The sequence below is a fragment of the Anguilla rostrata genome, chromosome 3, assembly GCF_018555375.3.
Source record: "Anguilla rostrata isolate EN2019 chromosome 3, ASM1855537v3, whole genome shotgun sequence".
Classification (NCBI taxonomy): domain Eukaryota; kingdom Metazoa; phylum Chordata; class Actinopteri; order Anguilliformes; family Anguillidae; genus Anguilla; species Anguilla rostrata.
This window is the reverse complement of record NC_057935.1, coordinates 14,239,634-14,264,509: the sequence shown is the minus strand read 5'-3', so window position 1 is coordinate 14,264,509 and position 24,876 is coordinate 14,239,634. Positions and strand designations below refer to the sequence as shown.

At 44.2% G+C, this 24,876-nt stretch overlaps 1 protein-coding gene across 5 annotated transcripts in view; it reads right to left on the bottom strand.

Moving 5' to 3' along the window:
- nsd1a (nuclear receptor binding SET domain protein 1a) overlaps nt 1-14,429 on the bottom strand; it is a 28,700-nt gene extending 14,271 nt beyond the window's left edge. Inside the window, exons 1-7 of one of the 5 annotated variants that reach the window (XM_064326386.1) lie at nt 10,741-11,896; nt 10,358-10,468; nt 9,118-9,990; nt 5,505-5,646; nt 3,211-3,383; nt 813-2,655; nt 543-667 (exon numbers count right to left, since the gene is read on the bottom strand). In XM_064326386.1, coding sequence (XP_064182456.1) covers nt 543-667; nt 813-2,655; nt 3,211-3,383; nt 5,505-5,646; nt 9,118-9,834 — 3,000 coding nt within the window. In that variant the 5' untranslated portion in view covers nt 9,835-9,990; nt 10,358-10,468; nt 10,741-11,896. Of the gene's footprint in view, nt 1-542; nt 668-812; nt 2,656-3,210; nt 3,384-5,504; nt 5,647-9,117; nt 9,991-10,357; nt 10,469-10,740; nt 11,898-14,317 lie in introns of those variants that run through there. The other 4 variants (XM_064326388.1, XM_064326389.1, XM_064326385.1 and 1 more) reach the window with 4 other exon arrangements.
- Nucleotides 14,430-24,876: the final 10,447 nt, after the last annotated feature.

Below are 24,876 nucleotides of genomic sequence, written 5' to 3'. Positions count from 1 at the left end.
TTTCATGCAATGTGAATGCTCCAAATGCAAAACTGCCTACTGTAAAATCCCTCCAACTTTCATCCTAAGCTGGTCCCACGGACCATCTTTTTCCAATGGAGAACAAAAGCCATTCTGTTCTGTTTCTCATAAACACTGCAAATGCAGTGGAGAGACACAGGAAAAAGTATCAGTATTATTATTATTATATAATCATTATCAGATACTAGAATATTACCCACATCCATTCAGCTGGAATGCCCATTCAACAGGAATTTTTCAAGCTTCAAACTACTTCCTTTTTTGCCCTATAATTCTTTGTAAAACTAGGAAGATTTTACCCATCTTTTTGTTGTAATATATTTTTCTTATAATATAATAAGACTACTAGCTGACATATCAAGGATTTAGCATCTTTACAACATCCCCATCAGTTGAGTTAGTCTAACATAGTCTAGAAGTGTCAATTCCACCCAAAACATATATAATACAATACATTTCTTAGTTATTACTATACATTACATTATTACATATCTATGATATAATTTATTCGGGCCTGTTACCGTCCCAGATGCCTCAGTAGATTTCTTGGGTTTTTTCTTCACGGCGTAGATCTTGTCATACTCCTCTGTGCACTCTATCAGTCTTTTGCTTGGTTTTCTGAGACGTTTATTTTCGGAATGTGCGGCTGCGGACGACAAGCAAAAAAACACGGCAATGAGCGAGGTGTGCATTTAACCACCCCAAAAATGGAACTCTGCTCTGCTCAGCACACAATCATATCTGTGTCATTTGATTGAATTTGTGGCTCCGTAGTGAAAAGCTGGCCTTACCTGGTGCATCTCCCCCCGTGGAAGGGATTCGGGAGAGGGAGAGTTCACCCGCCTCCATCTTTGACTGGGAGGCTCCGCCTTGCTCCGAAGGCACCTCGGCATGGGGCTCCACCCCCCCGGCCCGCCCCTCCATCTCCAACCCGCCCTGCTCTAGCCAGCGCTTCTTGGGTGCCACGCCCACGGCCCTCCCGTGGACGCCGCCGTCGTGGGCGCCGTCGAAGAATCCGCCGAGCGAGGAGTCGCCCGTTCCCCCGTCCGCCCCGCCCCGCCCGTACGCGTGCTCCGCCAGCTCGGCCGGCACGGCGCCGCCCGCGCCCGCCCGCCCGCTCTCCGACGGGCGGGGCCTCTTGGGCCGCGAGTACTTGGAGGGCGAGAACACGGGGTCCCCCTCGTATTTGGAGACCTTCTTCTTGGGGGCGGGTCTGGGCCTGTGTCTCACCCTCTTGGGTTTGGGCTTCAGTTCCGGAACCTTCTTGGAATCTGCTGTGGTCCAGATTCCGGCCCTCTGGTCTGCTGTTGGGGTGGAGGACGGTATGAGGGACGGCTCCTCCTTCATGAGAGCGCGGGTCGGGCCCCGCGCTTCCCCTTCCGGGCTCAAGGGGGCGCCCCGCTTCTCCCGGCTGTCATGTGCGTCCTTCAGCAGCATCAGGAAGGTGCTGAACTTGTAGTTGGCGTCGGGCCGGAAGGTGACGGGCTTCCCTGGCGCTCCGCTGTCCTCGTCCAGCAGGGACCTGAACGTGATCTCCTTCAGGTCCTGGAAGGCTTCCATCGGGGAAAGAGGAGGCGAGGAGGAGCAGTAGGAGGAGGCGTCCGAAGCTCCGCCCTCGCGTTTCACCTGCACGGCAGGCACGCCGTTCTCCCTCTTCACGTGAGCGGGGCCCCAGCCGCCCTCGTCCTCCGGCTTGATCAGCAGCCCATTGGGAACACCACCCCTGTGGGCCTTCATGTCTGCGTACTTGAGGAGGGGAGAAGCAGAAGGAGAGCAAGACCTTGTGGGAGTTGTAGTCTCAGGGATGGGCTGTGGACTGGCAGTGGATAGTGAGGACTTGGATGCGCCAGGAAGCACTTCAGTCGGGGCCGAATCATCTGGGGTCTCCTCAGGTGCAGGGGGCGGTGGGCTGAGGTTGCGGCCACGCATTCGGCTGCGCAGGACCCTGTCCCGCTGGTCTGCCTGCTCCTGGCTGCGCAGCGCTCGGGTCATCAGCCGGCTGCTGGCAGGAAGACAGGCTGAGTGCACTTCCACGGCTTTCCTGGAATTGTCATGGAGATCCGCCGTGGTATCCTCTGTGGCCCCGCCCCCCGAGAGCGGCCCATCCAAAGACCCGAGCTCCGCCCCCGACACCACCAGACCATTCCCTTCTCCATCCCCTCCTGCCCCAAAGGCCTTCCGCCTCTCCCCTTTCCCAGGGGGCAATGGGGCTGATAGGGGGTCCCTCTCTGAGGTCTTCTCTGGTTTGGGACACAAAATCCTGGGCACAGAATCGATGTCAGCATATGGGCTGTCTCCAGCCTCTATCTGATTGGCAGGTGACTTTCTCAGGACTGGTCCAGCCGTTTTGGAGCTGGGTGTTTTGGACTTCTTCCTGATTGGTGGTTTCTTGACAGCACCTTCCTTTGGTCGCGGGGGCTCTGTCGGGGTTAGTGCTTTTCCATTGAAAAGGCAAGCTGGAGACAGGGGTGTCATGGAGACAGGTGAAGACTCGGAGACCTGCTCCTCTCTGATTGGCTCACAGCTGTTCTTCTGGGTGGGTGTGGCAGGAAGTGCCTTGTTCAGTGCCTCGGGAAGCAAGGCCTCTGCTTCCAGCACACTGACTTTCCATGCCTCCAAGAACCGCTTTGCTATCTAAATGAGAAAAATAACACAACAAAATCGAAACAAATAATACACATTGAGCAAATCACTTGCATTTCAATGCTATCTTTTCAACGAAGCAGCAGATAAAGTGCAAAAAGCGGTTATGAAAATGAATTGCAATCACAATGGTGTTCATTGAGTGGGAAAATAGGTAAAAGGTAGAGAGAATTCCCCAAGCACTGTATTAAATTTGAAATCAGGGTGTGACACTTGTTCATTTTAGTATACTGAAAAACAGGCCTATCAAGTAAAGTCTGCGATTACCTTGTATAAATAATTCTATCAGTGAAAACGTATTTGCAACATGAGTGCAGCTGATGTGCTGAAGTCTGTAGGCTAAGTTAGCAATCGCTATAGTTACAGTCCTTCTGCACTTAAAATTTAATTTACGTCTTTGGTAACTATACATTTAAAAATGGTGCCAGAAGCCACCATGTAATTGTAACTCATGTTGGCACTATCAGTAGTTCTTGTCTGCCTGTAGCCGATGTCAGTATTTTTTACTATGTTTTTTAAGCAGACATCATTAGTGTCAGCAGTTACCGTGTATCTGTAATTTTTGTCCTTCTGCCTCCCTCTCCTCCGCAGGACGGGGAGGTTGTCGAACTCGTGGCCTCCCTCAAACGGGCAGGTGGCCTTGCCAGGGACCCATGCCTGGTCCACCGTGTCCCCAAACGTCCGCAGGAAGTACTGCCGACATGGCCTGCGACTGGGCTCTGATACACAACACAGAGAACATAGTCAAACACACAGCACAGTGTCAAACACACGGCACAACACAGTCAAACACACGGCACAGTGTCAAACACACGGCACAACACATAGTCAAACACACAGCATAGTGTCCAACACACAGCATGGTGTCAAACACACGGCACAACACATAGTCAAACACACAGCATAGTGTCCAACACAGCACTACACAGTCAAACACACAGCACACAGTCGAACACACAGCACTACACAGTCAAACACACAGCACACAGTCGAACACAGAGCACAGTGTGAAACACACGGCACAACACAGTCAAACACACAGCACAATATCAAACACAAAGAACAGCACACAGCTATACGCAGCATGACACTGTCAAACACACAGCAGTGTCAAACACACAGCACAGCACACAGTCATACACAGTAGTGTTAAACACACACACTGCACAATCATACACAGCACAGTGTCAAACACTCACACCACACACAGTCATACACAGCAGTGTCAAACACACAGCACAGATTCAAACATTGCAGCACAGATTCAAAAACAGTGCACATTCAAACACAGTGAACCACAGATTCAAACATGCAAAGCATAGAGTAATAGGGTGTTATCTATTTCCAGAATAATAAACCTGGTTTGAATTATCATATTGTGTCACACGCGTGTAGGGAAAGTTTCACAGAATGAAGGTTACTCGTAATCTTACAGTCAGCCTAACCAAGTTACTCAGAATCTTACAGTACAATGACCCTGACCAGGTTACCCATAATCTTACAGTATCATGAGCCCAACCAGGTTACTCATAATCTTACAGTACCATGAGCCTGACCAGGTTACTCAGAATCTTACAGTACAATGACCCTGACCAGGTTACCCATAATCTTACAGTATCATGAGCCCAACCAGGTTACTCTTAATCTTACAGTACCATGGGCATGACCATGTTACTCATCATCTTACAGTACCATGAGCCTGACCAGGTTACTCATAATCTTACAGTATCATGAGCCTGACCAGGTTACTCATAATCTTACAGTATCATGAGCCTGACCAGGTTACTCATAATCTTACAGTACAATGACCCTGACCAGGTTACCCATATTCTTACAGTTTCATGAGACTAACTAGGTAACGTATAATCTTACAGTACCACGACAGTGGTCACATTAATGTAGGATTCTGTGTTTTTTTAAGGAGAAAAAAAGGGCCAAAATGCAGGGGGAAAAACACACTGCTTTCTATAAAAGCAAATGTTCTGAGGTCCTTTTTAAAAAGACCTTTAAAAGACACAACAAAATAATTACTCCTGTTTCTTTGAGCCAACTGTCTTTCAGAATGACATTTCTGTTGCTCATATATCATAATACACAGCCGTTGGTAGCATCGCAAGATTCAAAGAGAAAGCGCTTAATTTGAATGAAAAGTCAAACACGATAAGTCACGCTCTAGCTAGCTTGCTCAACATGAGTAAATTAAAACAAAAATTGCTCCAAGGGTTTTTAAAAATGATTAGGCTCAGGGGCAAACACTTTTTTTGATCAGAATACCAAAACATCATTTGTAGATTCACTCATAACCTTACAGTACTACAAGCCTAACCAGCTTGACACTATGACATAAAATAAGTCTTTCTCATCATGCTTTGCAAATAATTGTCAGTTACTCTTAATGCATGACCTACAATCAGAGGTGGCAATTAAACCCAACTCAATGGATAAAGTGTACATAACTGGCTGGCTGAAATCTGCTAAAATCTAATTGGGTCACAGGACTCTCACAAACGGCAACTTCCCTTCCCAGAAAGAGCTTAACTATTGAGACCAACTGCAATCCAGAGTTCCCAGGTTCAAGCCCAGAATGATCATCTGCTGACTGTGCCCAGGAATCTGGAGCATGGGAACACGTGGCCCTGTCCCGTCAGGGGAAGGACGATGCACGTCAGGCAGGGTTCCGCAGGTTGCCGCTGCACTAGTTTCACCCAGCAACAAGCCAGCAGTAGAGTTGAAAGCAGTGACTGGCTTGCAGAAAAATGGTCTTTGGCAGTGTTTTTTTAACAACCCGACATGCAGGTGGTTAGTGTAGGGGAACGCCTGTAGGAGAGGCGGAGACCCACCTTTCATTCGAGTGTGCACTCCGTCCCGCGGGTCGGCGATCACCTGGCACGGCCACCAGGGTCGGCGGTTAAACTTTGCCCACACCAGGTCCCCCACCGAGAACTTCACCTCGGGGGGCGGCTTCTTCCTCGGGCTGGTGGGCTACAAAAAAAAAAACCAGAGGCGTGTCACTATGGAGAACACCAGAACAGGAGGATAAACATGTAAACACGGAACATTACACTGTAACAGTAGGGTAACATGACAAAGTAACAACAGGAGAATGGAACACCATTACAGCAGGGCAGTGTATCTACACTGTATCCCCTCAGCAAAAGCAGGGCATCGATATACTGTAAGCAATGGATGTTATGCACATCCAAAATAAGTAAGCATCTAAATGACATTCAAAAGAGAAAGATTCACATGTAACTCTAACTTGCCAACACAGCTTACTGATTGTCACTTAATTTAGCAGAGACAGAGCTTGGTTTTGACAACCGATGTTACAGGGCAATCAAAGCAGAGTTCAGAGATATTCCATCTTAAAAAAGACCTGCTTTTCCCAGTTGAGATTTGAGTCTGAAGATGAGACGCTGTGAGTGAGCCAGTTTACATAGATTTGCTCTTGCACTGCGATGCATCTACCTTTACGACTAGCAATTAACATTTCCTGAACACAATCGCCATTTTGTCAGTCAAGCTCTGAAGCAAACTTAATTTAAAATGCAAATGCTAAAAACATGCCACCACGCCACCATGTTGTAAAAGCATCATACCTGAATGGAAACCCAAAAATATGACGCTACATCAATGAACTCGTGAAGCTGAGAAAACATTTGTCAATGGTTTGTCAGCGTATTTAAAAACAGACATTAACATGGAAAGAAATGCATCGCAAGAACATTTAAAGACGTAGGGAAAATTCTTAACGTTTACAAAATTATTTGTTTCAACCAGATAAAATGGTAAGTCCTTAAAACTCCACACTGTAACCCACAGTAACAGCTGGAACCCTACACCGCAAACCATGGCAACAACAACAGGACACTGAACTGTAAGCCGCAGCAACAGCTCTGGAACACTACAACGCAACCCACAGTAACAGCAGGGGGACACTACCCTGCAATCCATAGCAACAGCAGTGGAACACTACAGTTGAACACAGCAACAGCATGGGGACATTGAACTGTAACCCATGGCAACTACAGGAGAACACTGCACTGCAGCCCATGGCAACGGCAGTGGAGTATTACACTGTAATCCATGGCAGCTGTAGGGGAACATTATACTGCAACAGCAAGAAAAAAAGTACACTGCAACCTACAGTGAAAGCAGAGAAAGTCCATGATACATGAATCAGTCTCATTTATAGGACATTTTCTCCAAGATAACATTAATCACGCTTTCTGAACGTACGTGATCTTCAAAGTTTATTTTACATTAAACCAAATATCTGATATATACAGCAAATTTATGCCTGAACAAATTCCCTGATTGCTTAGGCATTTATAGCAGACAGTATTGTGCACATTAAGAGATACACTCAACATTGAAGAGAAAATTACAAACACGGTTAAGAATAGACAGACTAAATCACACATGCTTTGATGGCATTTCACATTGGAGAAGAAGATTATCAGGTAAGGAGACGTACAAACACGACAGCATAGCTACAAACTGAACCGCAGATTGTGCACTATGTATGACTGTGTCTGGGGTATAAGGTTGTTTGCAAATGTTTGGGAACCCTCAGTAAAAGTGTATGTTACAAAGAATGAGTGGGGAAACCAGGTTTGCAGGCAAAATGTCTTGATACCAGCGGGAGTTCACGATTCCATTGACCTTAAGAAGAGCTCCAGGACCCGAAGATGCAACACAATAGCATAATATCAATATCCATATTTTTCTTTAGGTATGACATACATTTCAAAGAGAGTGTTCCTTCTGATGCCAGATACAATGATCAGATGAGACCAAAACCGAGCTTTTTGGCAGTGAAAAATGCTCAAGTTCATGGCTGGAAGGACACTCACGTTGAAAGGATGAAAGAATATGGTATTCTTACAGTGAAATATCTATCCAGCACAGATCAGCACAAACTGGTGAAGAGCAAAGTTAAACACTATCAGTTTTTTAAAACAATGTTTCATTAATAAACTTATCAAAGAGCTACACTCATAGCCAAGCGTCGTACAAGCACAGCGTCTTCAGAAGTAGGACACCTTTCTGTGCAGTTTTCCACATTTTGATGAAGGTGTTGTCATTCAGATAATGAGGACCAAGAAAACCACCTGTATTTGTGACTTATTTTTCAAATGAAACAGCAAATCAATGTCTGTTCTGACATTAGACAAAAGTGAGACAACTTTTTTTGGTTCCCTCACCAAATGACAGAGAAGGTGATGTTCCACTGATGTTGAATAAAACAACATAAATCTCACCTTTGATCACGCCAGATGATGACACACTAACTCATATAAAAAGCCAATAAACTGAATAAATCTATACTTCTATGCAAAATATGTAAAATGATAAACTTGCCACACATAGCCATCCATAGCATGCCTTGCTCCTCCATATGAATGGTGGTGACATTCCTAAGATGATTGACGATTGCTCAGTTTGAGTATACCCAACACAGAAGAGCCTCCCATAATGCACCACACCAAATATCAATAACTTATCTGGGGATGATAAGCACTGCGCTATGGTAAAACACTGTGTGTTACTTAAGAGGGTCAGGGTACAGTAAAGTAACTAGACCCTCAACAAGCGTGGAAAACCACTCAATTTTTGTACTCTTTTGAACACTTAATTGAACCAATCCTAAACAGTGGCTTAACTTTCTATGGTGTCCAATTTAGCAACAGTACCAACTGCAGATAAGTAGCCAATAAATATGGACAGGTAAATAAACATTCAAACCTGATAAAGAAGTCACTTTTCATCACTACCCATTACAACTACTTAGAAAATCTGATGTCTTCATGCTTTTAACCGCACAGTATAGCAGATTCCTTTGTACAATTCAAGTTCCACTTACAATGTCTCACCTACTCAACTATGGTGATGTAATGGTAATGGACATAATGTATAGACATTATGGTCCAAGGTCCTAGGCCCAAGCCATTATATATACTATGGTTAGTTGCAATCATTAATACAGAGTATCCCATTGGAAACGTGCATTTAGATGACACATGCATGAGATATGGTTAGGCTCTCTGTTTATGTATGTTCTGCAGTAAGCATGCAGTTTATTTTGGTGACTGTTATAGTTTGTATGTATAAGCATGCTGACCATCTTGATAACCACTTATACATGTAGTGAGCATGCAGTACATTCTGAGGTCTGTCTATAGCCTGCATCATGGATCTCAAATTCAACTGCTGGAGGACCAGACAATCTGCAGATTTTTTGTTTAGGCCATGGAAACAAGGAGAAACACACCTAAAACATGCAGACACAACAGCCCAGTGTGACTTGAGTTTCAAACACATGCAGGGAAAAAACTTTGACCTAAATCAATGGGATCTAATGATAACTGGGTGGAGGAGAGCAAATAGATCAGTGGTAGAGGGGACAAGGATGTGCAGTAGACACGAAGTTAGAGCGAACAGGAAACTTACAGGATTGGTGGAGGAGCAGGGTTCAGCCACACCCTGGGATGAGTCAGCGATAGACCCCAGCGAGGGCAGCTCGAAGTCGCTGTCCGAGGAGTCGTCAGAGAACTCAACCTCGTCCAGAGGGGCCTTGGAGGCCATGGGTGTGGGAGCAGCCCGTTCGGCTCCCATCTCTCCACAGGCAACAACATCCCGTCTGGCAGCCGTCAAATCCACCCCGGAGCTGCAGGGGGCACTGCTAGGAGACACTTTTCTCTTACACTCCTTCTTCAAAAAACCTTTCAGTCCCATCCCTTGTCCTTTGTCATCCTCAAACTCCCCTTCTTCATCTTCCTCCTCCTCCCCATTCTCGAACAGGGTGGACTCAAAGTGCAGGGTGCCATTTGAGACCTGACTGGGACGGTCCAGACATAAGCCGGGTGGGTGCAGGGGTAATCCATTAACATCCGAATCCTGTCCTGGCAAATAGGTGCCAGTCTCATTGTTGGCAGGTAATGGTGGTGATATGTGGGCCAGAGTGGACCCAAGGTCTTTCAGCCCCATAGGTTTCTGGGTGTGTGACCCACTTCGACCCTGTGAGTCTCGGTGTGCCAAACCCAGGTCTGGACCAGAAACCATGGAGGTCAGGTGCTGGAGTCTCCTCAGTGGGCTGTAGCAGGGGGCGTCCTGCTGCTTGTAGGCATAGGAGGATGTGGCTTTCAGGGCAGTTGTTGATAGATGCATGGCACGGTGGCGTATCTTCTCAAAAGCTGGGCGCTGTTCTGGTTTCCGCCTGGAGCGAGACCACCGAACCAGAAACTCCGGAGTAATTAGCGCTGCATTCCAATGAATCTCGGGTGGACCGTTCCTCTGTCTAATTCAAATGGACACGACTCCATCCTGACAACACACAAATGGACACATTAGATTAATAAATCTTGCATAATTTTGGACAAATGTGTCTTGTCGATCTCCTTTTGCTGTTGCATATAATATCCGAGTAAGTTCACTTCTGGTAATTATGGCTGACATGGCTGCAGAAAACGTGATTATCGTTGCATGCAAACGCCGAGCGCTGAACGCTATTGGGCATCCGAGGAGAAATGTATGTGATCTATGCAGACTGCCGACCCACTGACAACTGGCTAAAAACGAATGCATCGAACTTCGCAGTTTTCGAATTTCTATCCCTTGTTTTGTATTTACTGTAGTCAATCAAAAGGCGTGAAATTGCGCCAGAGCTCGTAAAAACTATTCGCATCCTTACCTTGCTAATTCATGCTAGCCAGCTAGATGGCTACCTCTCCGCCAGCCGGTCACGTTACGAGCAGTAACGTGTAGACTCAGATCAAAAAATTGACGCACTGTGCTGCACTGTCTTCAGTCAAAATAAAGTTGATAATAATTCTGAAAATGAGGATGGTAAACCGGTCTGCTAGTGTATTAAAAATTGTGATACATTCACAAATAATGACAACGCTTCCCGTAAACATCAAGGCTCCGAGGTTTCAGGCAGCAAGCTACTGTACTGAACGACCATACTATCAACATTCGCTAGCTCTCACACACATGCAGACACAGATACACAGAAAAGCACTATATGTGACACGATAAATACTCCGGACGTTAAAAAATCCGCCAAAATCTTACCATTTATATCTTGGTCACAACAAAACCGACCGAAACCCTCTTAAATTTGGACATGAAGCGTGATTTTTTCTTGATTTGTGAGAACGGATCTGCAAAATCCTAGCCGCAGCATTACCACTAGGCCAGGACCTTGTGCTCATTCTCTACTTTATTGCTCGACCGGCGGTCCCCTCAGAAAACAAAAATTTACCTTCTGACTAGTAAGCCAGATTCCTTCCATTTCTTACGAATTGTCTAGCTACAAAAGTTCATGATTCCCAATAACGCAGTTAACATTTACAGTTTCATATTGAATAAATGATTGTTTCCCTTTCTGCCGACCTGCCCCTGGTTACATTGAAACAAGCCCCGACTGTGCCTGACGAGCCAATCGCCTCTGCTTCCCATCCCCCCGTCTGTGGGCTATATCACGATACTCGCCTCACAATAGTGTATTCGCAGAAAACAGTGATAACTATATGTGAGAGCTATAATAAGCACGGCCTGTCATTTTTTGTCCTTATTTAACCCTAACAAACACATACTGATGCCGTTACTTAGTGTCTTTTTGAATTACACTATTTAATCCAGGAAAACAAGGCACAATGCACAAACAAGCGCGCCATTTGTTCCCTTATACCAACAAAGGCGTAACTTCTTCCATCTTGGGTTACAAGTATAATTAACAACATTTAAGTGCAAAAAGACCCCCAAGTTCCAAAATATTTAAGGGAAGGTGCGGATTTCGCGATGTCGTCACGTGTTAGCAGGGTGAATTACAACACCAGGCGGTTAACGCAGACTACGCAAAATGGAGTCGGAGTGGTACAAGTAGGCTACATAAACAGGCCGTAATGTATTACAGACATATTGATAAAAGTCCACCTTTGATCGTTAAATCTAACATTTTGGAACAAAACTGATTTTTAAATGCGTTTATTTTGACAACAGACATATTGGCACACGGTTTGTACAGGGCATACTGATTGGCATAGTCTGCCTGACATTTATTATGCAATTTGCATTTGTTATGACTCGCATTACCTGGGTAATTCTTATTATTATCTGAGATGATATGTGAACGAGGAGCATTTTTTTGGCGTTCACGGTTATTTATATTAACACCCCCCTCCCTACTGTTCATGATTCAGATCCTTATCCCAGGACTGAAAATGCGTTCTAAAGCAGGTTACTATGATCTAATTTATCGGTCGTCTTTTGTTGTTACTGAAATAACCAAATCCAATAAGATGCCATTTGAAATAACCTTCATACATTTCATTTTTGGTGAAACCAGGAAATAGTCCTAATAGTATAGGCCGTTTGTATGTGGTGTCCACGCGAGTAACTTAGTCTTTAGCGTTTGTTTCTGCTTTATTGGCTAAAGTGATTGTATAGCCTACGTATTTTGGAATGCGGAAATGGGAAATACGGGAACGCAGAAGCAATACTTTTAAGCGTGCGTTATTATAGGCTTTTGTTACAGGACATAAAATGTCCTTGAGTCGGTGGCAGCGTTTTACCCTGCCTGGTGGAACAGCACCGCCCCACGCAGACGTTCGGTGCTCACCGCAGGCTTGGCCTGCTGCGAGCAACGTCAGACATCGTCCCCAGATCAAGCGCATCCAAAGATTTTTATTTACACCAACAATAATACACATCTGCAATGTGTGGGCATAATTATACATGCCATTCGAACTATTAAAGTACCTCGCCTGAACAGCGAGACAGGCAAATTGGCCTATAAAACGAAGTGTAAGAACAAACGCATTTTATGTAAAAGCTTGTTCAGCAGACATTAAAGAACAGGCTTGTGTTGCTTTAAACGTGTCAAAGACGATGTCCGGAAGACCCGAGAACTAAGATTCTAAACGCTGTCTAACAGCTGGGAAAAAATTTCCCACAAGACTAATAGACTTTTAGTGTTCAGGGAGCACCCACCATATTTTATATAAAAACAAAATGGTAGGCTAAAACAACACGGTTGCATGTTTGACCAAATATATCATATTTCCATTTCGAATAGGCTAAGGGGCAAGGTGAGCCTATATTATGATTCGTTAAGCTTTCTGTGCGCGCAAAATGTTTTATTTTATGTCTAATGATTCGTCTAAGTTACCACGTAAAACAGTGACGTATTGAGGACAAGATGGAAACTGAATCGCGAGAGTTTATCCCGCATGGAACCCGAATCTACCGTTGCCTACATCCTGTATTTTAACAATACATGGCATACAAAGGACTGTTGAACAGAGAAATATTTAATGCACAGGCGACAATACCGGGTCCCTGATGAAAAACTACAACTCAATGTGCGAATGTGAGGTTGACGTACACATGCGTCCTGTCAGTTCAACCAGGACATGCGGTATTAAGCACCATTAATTTCTGTCAGGTTAATTGTTGAAAGGTTTCCGAATTAAAAAAACACCCAGCTACCTTATAATTTGTTCTGCGTCTTCTTTAGTCCCCAAGTTTTTGATTCGTTTGGTAATGTGGGGCGGGGAATTGTGCCGTGTGGTTGGGGTAAGTGGGTCGTAAATAATTTAACTTATGGAAAGAACACCTTGCCTCCAACCCGTGCCCACAACATATCGCAAAAATGATACACAGATGCCTTTCCTCCACTTTCAGGTGAAGTTTTTTGTTTCATGAACAGCATTCTATGAAAATGTCAAACGGATGTATGACTGTTTAATGCATACATTTTGTGAACACTGGTCCCCACCTGGATAATCTCACCTGCATGGGGGAAACTCAAAATCATTAAAGGCACAAGCATTCAGGCAAAAGGAGAAAACAGGATGGCATGGTTCGTGTGTTTGCTCATTTACATTATCTCTCACACACTGACCAATGATAACTAGTGTGGCTGCCCAATGGCGATCCTGGAAAATTAAATGTAGGTCTATGTATGAGTACACCTGCCCATTTGATCTTCTAAAACAGTGTGACTATGGGTCTCCACATGAAGGTGTGTGAAGTGAACACTCTCCTACAGAGCATTATTGCGTGTTTCTCCCGGTCATCTGTGCTGTGGCTGCTTATATACTGTGCAAGGTGGGACCTGCATGACATCTGTGCAGATTCACTGATCTTGAAATTGTCTGGATTGGCTCATCCCATTTGCTGAGATGATTCACAGCTGATGCAGATCAATGGATCTGCACAGGTTTAATGCAACTCCAGCCTAGCAGAACAAGAACACTCTCACACCTGTTTAGAGTCTTTCTTACTCTATGGTCATTGTACCCTTTTGTTTGTCACCTCCATGTTTTATGCTGCCCCCATCTGATGGCTTCCTGCATCTGCGTCCAGACCCTTGTTGTCTTGCCTGGGCTGCACATATGACAGCTGCCATCTTTGCCTTTGATACTGGGTGTTTGTCCTCCCACCTCAGAAGACCCACCCACATGAACAAACACACACATTCACAATTGGACATTCAGAAAATTTTGGTTTGACACAGTTAGTTGATATGGGGGGTCAAGAAACATTAGTCATGTGCTTCTGTGAGCTGCAGAGGAAAAAACAATGATGCATGCAAGATGAGTGTCTATTTGCGTGTGCGTCTGTGACCGCGGTCGTTTATACTTACAGTTCTGGGCATTTTCCTGCAAGCAGCTGTGGAAAGGGCAGCCGATTTTCGGTGCTCATTCAGGAACTGGGCCGGCTCTGTTGCACCGTGATCTTTCTCCCCTCCCTCCTCGTCCATTATTCACGAGCCTCCGTCTCTATTGGTCAATGACTCACTGTAGGAAGTTCTAAGCCCGCCAGTAGCTACTTATTGAACCGGCTGAAATATTTCTGGGGTCTACATGCTAGGCCTATCGGGTTACTTCAGAACTAGCAACAATGAAACTTGCCACTGATTGAAATTTAAACGGTACTTCTGTATTACTAGAGACCCATATAAATATAAGAACAAACTGTAATAATGCCGTGGAAAGTTGTTAAGCAAATAAATCACTAATGCATTATTTTTTGTTTAAAACAGGCTATTCCGGCTATTCTAACCGAAGAATCTGTCACACATGTAAAAATAATAGCACGTTGTTAAACTGTATATTTTATGATGAATAAACAGGCGACCAAATATTGTTATTCGTAACGCTTCCTATTAGGATTTGCCGTTAAATACTGGCTGTCTTGCTGTCTCAGTGTCTTCAAAAGTAGTATATATTTACACAATCGACAGACACTTGATTAAAATTTGCAAAAAAAAAAAAAAAAAAAAAAAACCCTCTTCATTCTGGCCGTGGTCCGCAAACACCAGACGGATGATTTGATTTCTGGTTCGACCGGTGCTTGCTTATTCGATGCCCTATACGAAGAGCTCCCTCTTCTGCTTATTGTAGAGTATTACACATTGTCAGCTGGTAATAAATCTGCGCCGTTTCAGATTTTCGTTCGACAGATTATAACCAATTTGCACAGTGATATACAGAACTGTCGAATGTGGCGTGTATCTAATCCAGTTCCTTTATACGCAATACATTGTTTTACCTAAACTGTGTTTTAGATTAAAGCGCTTTATGCAGTGAAGTGTCCCACAGTGTTAAAGAGAACGCCAGGGAGTATGTCGTGTGCAATATACTAAACTAGCCTAGTTTGCAGACTGCCCGACGCAAAATTGGCCATAGCGTCACATAGGGAGGGAGTCTGTAGATTTTCTATAGTGCAAGAGCGACTCCACTGGTTGATTATGCAACCTGCAACGCTTGGAGCGTAGGCTAACGCATCCTCTATATCCCAATGACTGCGCAATTGGAGCAGCGCGGAGTGGCATGAACGGCGGCCGGCGCGACATAGCAATTTTATCCCAAAACTCGATGCTCAGACATTACACAGCCGTTGTAAGCGGCGTTTTCAGGTAGTGTAACCCAATGTAAGGTGTTGCGAATTGTTAAGAAAATAAGTTAACTACCACCCCAAGTTAATTTATAAATTCACAATACATCCATCCATCCATGATCATGGGCAGGGTCAGTTAGGGCTGTTGTGCGAAATTCCACGACCAATATTTGATTCCAGGCAAATATTAGGAGCTCAGTTCAATATGGCCGTAGAACCTGTGACGGAATCAAGTGAAGAGAACTAACAGTTAAAAAGACTTTATTTGGTTAATTAACTTCTGCAAATGAATAAATAAATAAATAAATAAAGACGGGCATATCATGGCTGTCCAAAACAAGGGAATAAATCACCGCATTACAAAGAAGAATGTCTGGAGCTTGGTTGATACCCAATACTGTAACAACGTCATGTATGAAGTTTATCCACTTGGCACGGAGGTACGCATACCGCATACTCTCTCTGAGAGTAGCTGTCGAATGCCCTCTGCTGGAGAGCTGCAGGGTCTGCATGTTTTTGTGGTTTCCTTTCAATCAGCAGCTAATTTATGGCCTTGAAAAACAGGTGCGTGAACCCTTTAGCCAATCTATGAATTTAATTGAAATGGTACAATTAGTACAATTAATATCCCTCTGGATTTTTGGTCATTTGAGAATGAAGAGAGGGAAACACTTATAAAATTATTTTTTTCTTATTGAACATGCTTTTGCTCATCCATCACCACCAGATGGCAATACATTTACATTTCTACACTGATCCGTGAAGAAAGGCTCAGGGCATATTATTCATTTAAACATACTGAACAAATAAATATGGACATTGATTGGTAGCTATATATTTAATTAATTATAATTTTTGTCAAACACGGTGATTCTGCTTTTTCATTGCGTTCTTAAATTCATAATTTTAAAAAAAACTCTGATATAGATAAAACAGCATGTTACATAAATAATAAATGCATGATAAGTAATGACTCATTTTCTTTGTTGAAATTAAGATTCTAACACATCCACACTTACACTTTTATCAACCACATATTTTATTACTGTTTCAGCCCCAATCCTCAGGACAGGTTCCAGCTTTCATATGAACTGCACAAATGGACAACCATTTCCACTGTTGAGCTCTCACTCTGGAACAAGATGTGTGTGTATGTGCATGTGTGCGCATGAGTGTGTGTGTGTCTAAATATGTGTGTTTGCAGGGTGGGGCTTTTGCTGGTGGGGGTGCTTTCTGGGCCAGTGCTAAATTCCTTGTGATGTAAAGCATAAAGGAAGCAGAAGCACAGATGTTCTCACTGACCACACTGAGCCCACAGTACTACCCGGGAGCCCAATGTACCATACAGTTTCCCACAGTACTGTGCAGAAGCCCACAGTATCATACAGTTTCCCACAAGACTGTACATGAGCCGCAACTATCTCCACAGGTGGGGCCTTATCTTTGTAGCGTTGTGATTGAGATGTCTGTGTGACTTTAGTCCTGCATCTATGTATCCAGATGAATTCCTTCTTGGCCAAAGTGATGCACAGAACAACACAATGAAGAGGGAAGTTTAAGTGTTTGTGAAATAGAAGCAGTGAAAGGGAAATGATACCTTTTAGTGAGTGTATGCATTTAGAGCAGACCTAAATTCTGCCTCCTGTCATTTTAAGAGCTTCTGGATCCCTCCAAGGTCCGCACTGAATCCGTTTCAGAGGGGGTTTGTGGTGTCTCTGTGTAGGTTATGAAAGCTTGTAATATCACATATGGAATAGGTTTGGTTTATGGGCACTGCCACAAAGACCACTGTGTTTTCTACAAATTCTACTTATAACCTATCTGTATTTTTAGATGATTAGAGCCCTTTTTGGGGGAAGCTTGTTTGTTTTTACTGGATACAAACCAAAGAAGAACACAAAGAATGTATCTGCAGCTCCAACTACTGGAGGAAAAATGCCATCACACCCCTCTGAACTGTATTACTGTATTCACCCCCACCCCCTCTGCTACTCAGCTTTGTACCCCAATTTTACAGTACATACAGGTGTGTTGCAAAGAGAATGTTGCATGTGTGGGAGAAGGGCAGGAGAGGGTAGAGCAGAGCAGGTTGGGGGGGGGGGGGGGCGGAGGTGTTTTTTAGTTTGTTGTTCATTATCTCATTGGGCGTATAACAGTACCCCACCTGGTATTTGAACCCTGCTCCCTTCTGGTCACAAGTTCCATTCCCTGCTGGCCCAATTAATGTCACCGCCCACAAACGCGTGCCTATGCTCTGCGCGGCCAGCTTCCTGTAGCAGGTCAGATTAGAGCCAAAGCAGGAAATCATGTCAGAAAGGACCTGCAGGGCTTGCAGTATTCTCTTTGTACCACATTATGTACGGTCCATTACTTTTCAGTTGCCCATTTCCTGGTTTAACCATTGTCACTGAGGTGATGAGGCATACAGACTGACCTGCTCCCACAGATTGCATAGACCAACCAGATACTCAGCTTTATATTCATTCAAAGCTCAGTTTTCCTGCGGTTGAAGGTGAAACATTCCAATTTTTTGAAGACTCTGAAAATCTATTTAGAGGTGTGACCAAGGCAAGTACTGTGGCAATTCATGTTCTGTATTGTAATACAGCACCAGAAACACTTGTTATGAACTGACCCTCCAGCAGTTTGGAATAAAAGATTGATGGAAGGAAGACAGAAACCGAATATCTGGTGAATATGAAGAATCTGTGCTGTCACTCTCTCCCATACCTATCCACCTCCCATCTCCTATCCTCAGCTGTGACCTGGAGCCACACCCATACACCCTGGGGCCAACTCTCCTAGGAACTGGGTGACAGGTAAAATTGCCTTACCCTAATTCTGTCCAACCACAGTACAGAACACTTAAACCCCCTTATCACTGTAGCAACAATTAAAGGAGAGAGTATCGATTGGGTGATGTGAGCAAAAGCAGTGGCTTTTGGAAGCAAAACAAGACAGTCACAATTACAGGGCTATTGAATTAGTAGCTAGCTTACATAAATTGGGTTACAGAGTAGATTGATACTACTACTGCTCCTACTACTACTACTACTACTACTACTTATAATAAAAAAAATAATTATATATTTTCTTTAACTGGTGCCTGGTTGCAATCGAAGTGCTTCACTTTGAATGGAGGAAACCTCAATCACCACCGTAGCACCTGCCAAGGTGACGCACGATTGCTCACCACACATCAGGAGGAGAGGCAGATGCGAACCTTGTGTCAAATAAACCCACAGAGTCGTTTAACTGAGTGTCCGCGGGAAGGTTGGCTCCAAAGTGCTCGATGCTCCTTTGCCATGGAAATTGCATGGGTAGATCAGCAGTCCCTGATACAGCGCCCTGCGGTGTTAGGTTACAGAGAGCGCAGAGGTTTAAGGGCTCACTGTCCGGCTCTAGTGTTCAGCTTGGATTCGGCGAGGTCTACAGCAGCAGCGACGCGGTGTAAGTGACCCTCTTTCGCGGCATCGTCGGCGCTGTTTCGATGAAGAGATAAACCGATGGAGGCAAACTTGGCTGCCTGCTCTACAGTGCTGCATGTTACAGTGCCCCCTATAGGGCATGACAAATAACAAACAGAGGGACAAAAAAAAAACACTGACATAAAAATGGCAACAGCTGCCCCTCTCTTCTCAATTTCAATTTCAGTTTGCTTTATTGGCAGGAAAACTTCAGTCATATTGCCAAAGCAACACATGCAAAATCAAGACACTTGGAAACCACATATACAACATGTAAGTATGAACCACAACACTATGATGATGATGATGATAATAATAATAATAATAATAATAATAATAATAATAATAATAACAGACATATTGATGCAGAGTGTTCTCTTTATGTCCCTCATCCTGTGGCATGTGGCTACATATCTGGCTACTCGTGGGGCTGCCTTTCTCCTAATATTACTGATCATTTTTTGTTTGCTTGTGCAAAGCCTGTCTGCTCCAACAGATCCAGGCTCTGCTGAAGCCTTCCATCTTCCAAGGAATTTGTCTTCATTGTCATGAGGGGTGAGGCCAGTGGCTGTAGTCTCTTCCAACACGGTGGCCAGTTCACTCATATAGATGTTAAAGAGTGTTGGACTCAGACTACAGCCCTGTTTCACTCCATGCTCTTGAGTGAAGAATTTAGTTCTTTTGTTTCAAATTTTTATCCTGCATTTGTTTTCTGAGTGCATTGATTTTATGATGTCATATATTTTACCACTACACCATTTTGAAGAAGTTAGAAAAATATGCCTTCATGCCAAATTGAATCAAATGCTTTTTAAAATCTATAAAGCATGCACATATTGTCCCTCTGTTAGTTTGGTGGACATGTTTATTGGGATGTGCAGGGTGTAAATATGAGCTGATGTACAGTGCTTTGGAAAACAGCCAATTTGACGTTTACTCAAGACATTGTGTTCAATAAGGAAGGCAAGTATTCAGACATTTAAAATACTACAGAAAACTTTTCCCAGGTTTCTGTTCACACAGATGCTTCTGTAATTGTTTGAGTCAAATTTGTCTCCACTGTTATCAGTCCTCAATTCCAGGGCTCAGGAAAATATGTAGCTTTTAACACAAGATTGAAGAGTTTCAGTAGGGCACTCTGCATTTCCGGGCTGCCCTGCTTTACCATCTCAGTGCTGATGCTGTCAGGCCCATGGGCTTTACCTGATTTGAGGGCTCTGAGTTTGTCAGTAGTTATAGGATTGTCTAGAGGGTTTGGGTTGTCTTTGATACATGATTCTAATTGTTAAAGTCTTTCACAAATCAAATTGAGTTAATTTTGTTCTGCCCCCAGAACCTCTGCCATTCAGGTCATTGCTGTGCTTGCGGGATGGCAATATTATTTCTCTGTAGCCCGTCTCTCTCGCTCTATCTCTCTCTCTCTCTCTCACCCCCTCTCTCTCTCTTTCATTTAAAACAGGTTATATTTCCATGCCCAGGTTATATTTGCATGCTGGAAAATAAGAATAGCATCTCTTTGGAATTGATATAGATGAAAGATAATGTGCTTCGTTGGAGTCACAGGAAGTCAACTGTAGCACGCTTCCTCTATGGAGAACTGTGCTGCAGGCCTGTTAACTGGCTGAGGGTGACTGTGTGGTGGTGCGCTGGACAATACCAAAAATGACACAGTAATATTTCAGTGATGAATGGGGCGCCAGGGGAAGCACCCTGCTGTGGTAATAAGTCACTGTTTCCGCAGACTTCCCCCTGCAATTAGCTCTTCCCCTGACGATTTCACATTTACCAACTATTTTAATTACTGACAATTACAATACTCGCATATCCTCCCGCTGCTCTACGGGGAAACGATTCAAGAATTTCAGCCTCTGTGACTGTTTGTGTGTGTGTGTCTGTTTGTGCGCGTGTGTATGTGTGTGTGTGTGTACATATGATGTGTCTGTGTGTGTGTGTGTGTGTGTGTGTGTGTGCGCGAGTGCACATGTGTGTGTATGTATGTGTATATGTATGTGTGTACATGCGATGCACGTGCGTGTGTGTATGTCCGTGTGTGTGTGTGTGTGTGTGTGTGTGTGTGTATGTGCAAGAGAGAGTGAGTTGGGAGGGGAGGGGGCGGGGGTGGATGGGGGGGGGGGTGCTGTGGTTAGGTTTCTCTCCAGTAGAGACAGTCTGACTGAGAGTCCATGCTTGTGGCATTCCTGCAGACCATAAACTGGCTCAGCAACACCCTCCAAAAATCTCCAGAATAAATGAGAGCCTTTTCTCTTTCTCTCCTCCTCTGAGTGGTGAGAGAGGGACGGGTAAAACCATCTCTTATTTTAGATCAACGGACAAGTGGGGGCCGTGCTTGGAGGTGGTGCTCAGCTATGTGTTAGAATGACACTGAAGCAGTGTTCACCTCTGCAATTACCTTTACATGCCGAATCACAGCCCTGCTTGGATGTAGAGGCAGCAGCATAACAGATGTTTATCTCCTCAGGACAAATAGATTCCTTATCGTGTACCTCTCTTTATGTTTCACATATACATTTGATATGTGGAAAAGTTTACAAGATCACATCACATATGGAACACTATATGCTATACATTACTGTATTAAAATGACAGCCCAGCAAATGTTTTTTTGGTGAAAATTATGTGAAACACTGTCTGGGCATTCAGATAAAAAGCCGACTACATTTGCTTGAAAAGTGATCGTTTTCTGGCCAACTAGGATGTAACTGGGCTCTATCTGGGTAAAACTTGTGTTATATTGGTTTTAATCCTATTCTGTTTATGTCAGAATATCTCTCGACCAAAATTTACACCACTCTTGACGTCTAGATTTCAGCTTTTGCTCACTGGGTTTACAGGGCTGAATGAGAAAATGTTATTCAGTCCTTGTTGGTGAATTACGTAATTCATTGAAATAGCCATCAATCAAACATTGTGTGGATGAGGAATATGATTTCCAGTTTTTTGTTTGGCCAAACCCAGAAACTCAGCCACAGGACATAATTGCCACCCCTTCCTCAGTTAATAAATAAAATAAATATAAGGCACAAAAAAAGCTCACAAAAATGCTCACACAAGCAAAAACAAGAACACTCACACACATACACAAAGGAACTTTTATGAGAAAATGAAATATATACGGAGATATATTCATCAAGGGGAATCACAGTACCATTATCAGATAATGTTAATGAATCTGGTGTTGTGTTGAGCTGAACAGCACATTAAAGCTTGCACCATAGAGAGCCGCATTGATTCAGAACCCCCATTGTTGTGCTAATCAGGCACAGATGGGGACGCCTTTGAGCTCCTCTCTGGCTGAGAGAGGGGTCCTCTGTGGCCAACACCACAAGCGTGGGCTGAGGAGTCACCTGACAGAGAGGTGGTCAAGGGTCAAACTGTAGTGAGCCATCATTGGCATCACAGATGCGACCTTTCATCGTGATGATTTGTCTTTGAAAGTCAACAAAGACACTGTTTGAAAAAATAAGCTCCAGTTGCTTTGAAGTCTTTTTTCTTTGTGTGAGAAATAACAGCTGAATGCAAGTGAAGATAAGACGGGCTCCTAGTACTACATGGTTAAGCAGCAAGGTGATCAACCACAGCTAATCAACTGTAAAGCACAGAAACACACATAAAAAACAAGCGTAAAAACCATACGCATACATCTCTCTCTCTCTCTCTCACACACACACACACACACACACACGAGAGAACCAAAACCTGGAACCTGGTGATATGGCTCGAAAAAACGCTATTGGCAGAATCTCCCAGGTATGCGTCCCTGTTTTGTTTTGATGACTGAAAAAAAAAAAAAACATATAATTTCAGAACAATTTAGAATGATCTGTGGAAAATGTTAAACAGCTTTTGTCTCTGCAGGGAGAAAACACCCCCTTTGGACACGCGCCTATGTTTGGACACGCCCCTTTGTTTGCAATCACACCATTTTTAAATGGCAGCTGTCAACCTTCAGCAGCAGAGGAGCTTTCCACCCAGGGAAATGAGGCAATGAGGAGGGACGTACTAAGGTCGACCAAACAAAATACAGGCTCAAAATGCATGAATATGTATGAATATGAAATCCTCTTTGATGTTTTTGAAAGGACGTTTTGGAGATTATAGCAGCTGTCAGCAGACCTATGTTATAAAAATTGTCTTGTAAATCGATGATTTGGTCTTATCTGGTCTTTACCTGAGGTTAACCTATGATTTTGGCCTGTAAGTTTGGCCTGCTAGTTTGGCATGTTCGCTCACAGAAAAAAAATAAAAAGCTTCCTTTTGATTTATTTTTACCGACAAGCAGACTGAGGGCACTGGCCCAAAGTTAGCCATGAAAAGGGAAGAAACGGAAACCTGAATCGTGTAAAAGCAGGAGGGCAATACGCTGTGCGCTCTGAGCGTGATTATACCACCTCTGTGATCTTGTTACAGTAATAACCTCCTCTACAGCTCCTTATCTCTTCAGAAAACTGGCAACAACACACATGGGATTCACACTAGAACCGCTGCGCTTTCTAATGTGACTGACACGCCGATCTCTTCCGTGCTCACCCAAACCCGCGAGGGACAAACAAGATAACCCCCCCTCCATGTGATCGCTCCTGTTGGTCACTTAGTTGGCCTTTCCAGCATTGATATTTATTGATTTAATTTGGAAACGTGTGAACAGGATGAACCCCTTGAGATGGAGCATCTTGTATTCGAGGGGTCCGGGAAAATCATGACACTCTTTCTGTATTGTGCATTCTGGGTAATCATTAACTGAAGCAGAAGACAATAGTGTCCCCCCAACCCATTCATATACTCTAAAGGGCCTGCACCACTGAGTGCACACACACACACACACACACACGTGCATGCATACACACATACAGTCACCCCCCCATCGATTTGGGGTGCTGTGCATCTGCAGAGAGGTTAAGAGGATGGTGAGGTAGGAGGAGCCAATATGGCTGCCAGCGTGACTGTTGCCAGGATCCTGAGGAAATCGCAGCTGAAACCTGATTTCTCTATGGCCGATACAAACACAGCGCAAAGCACAACTGAAACGCAGCACAAACACAACGCCGCTCAATTACAAACAACACTGATGCTGAAACACCAATGAGAAGAGATGGAAACTGAGGAACAAAAATAAAATGAGGCAGTCTAGGTAAAATGATCCCTCTTTGGCCAGGGATGAAAGCAGAGATGCAGAACTACAGATGCCAAGGAAATAAAAGATACAGATACAGAGGGAAAAAATACAGATACAGACTGGGAAAAAACAGGACGGCTCTTTGCTTTAGGCCCTGTGAAGGTCCTCTGTGCTGCGGTCATTGTCATGCACGCTGCAGAGACCATTCTCTGTTTCCACAACACCTTGTTCATTCTCTGGCCAATTTAAATACCCTGAATTAAAAAGCCATTTCTTCACCCCAGACACACCCAGTCCCACGGATGGACAGAGGTGGGGGGGGGGCAGGGGCTCAGATGCAAAATCAGATGGAGGTGGGCCGAAGGGAAAGCACAGGAGCGGAAAGGGCCAGAGTCTCAGTGCATTCCTCCTCACGTCCCGAGACCGACGGGGCATTCCTCGCATGTTTGGGCTTCATTGTCTTATCCAACCCCCCCCCCCCCTCCCCCCCAAAAAAAAAAAAACGCTTTTCACACCCCTCCTTCCCCAAAATCAAGCCTTATTTGCGGTCAGACAGACAGATCCAGAATTCCCTCTGAGGCCGTCTTTGTATGGGATCAGCTCTGAACATGTTGATGTGGTGTCATATTCCCCTGAGCTGCACTTCCCAGTATTGTGAGGCAAGAAACCCAGGCTGGGGTCTGCTCCATTTCGATTCAGGAA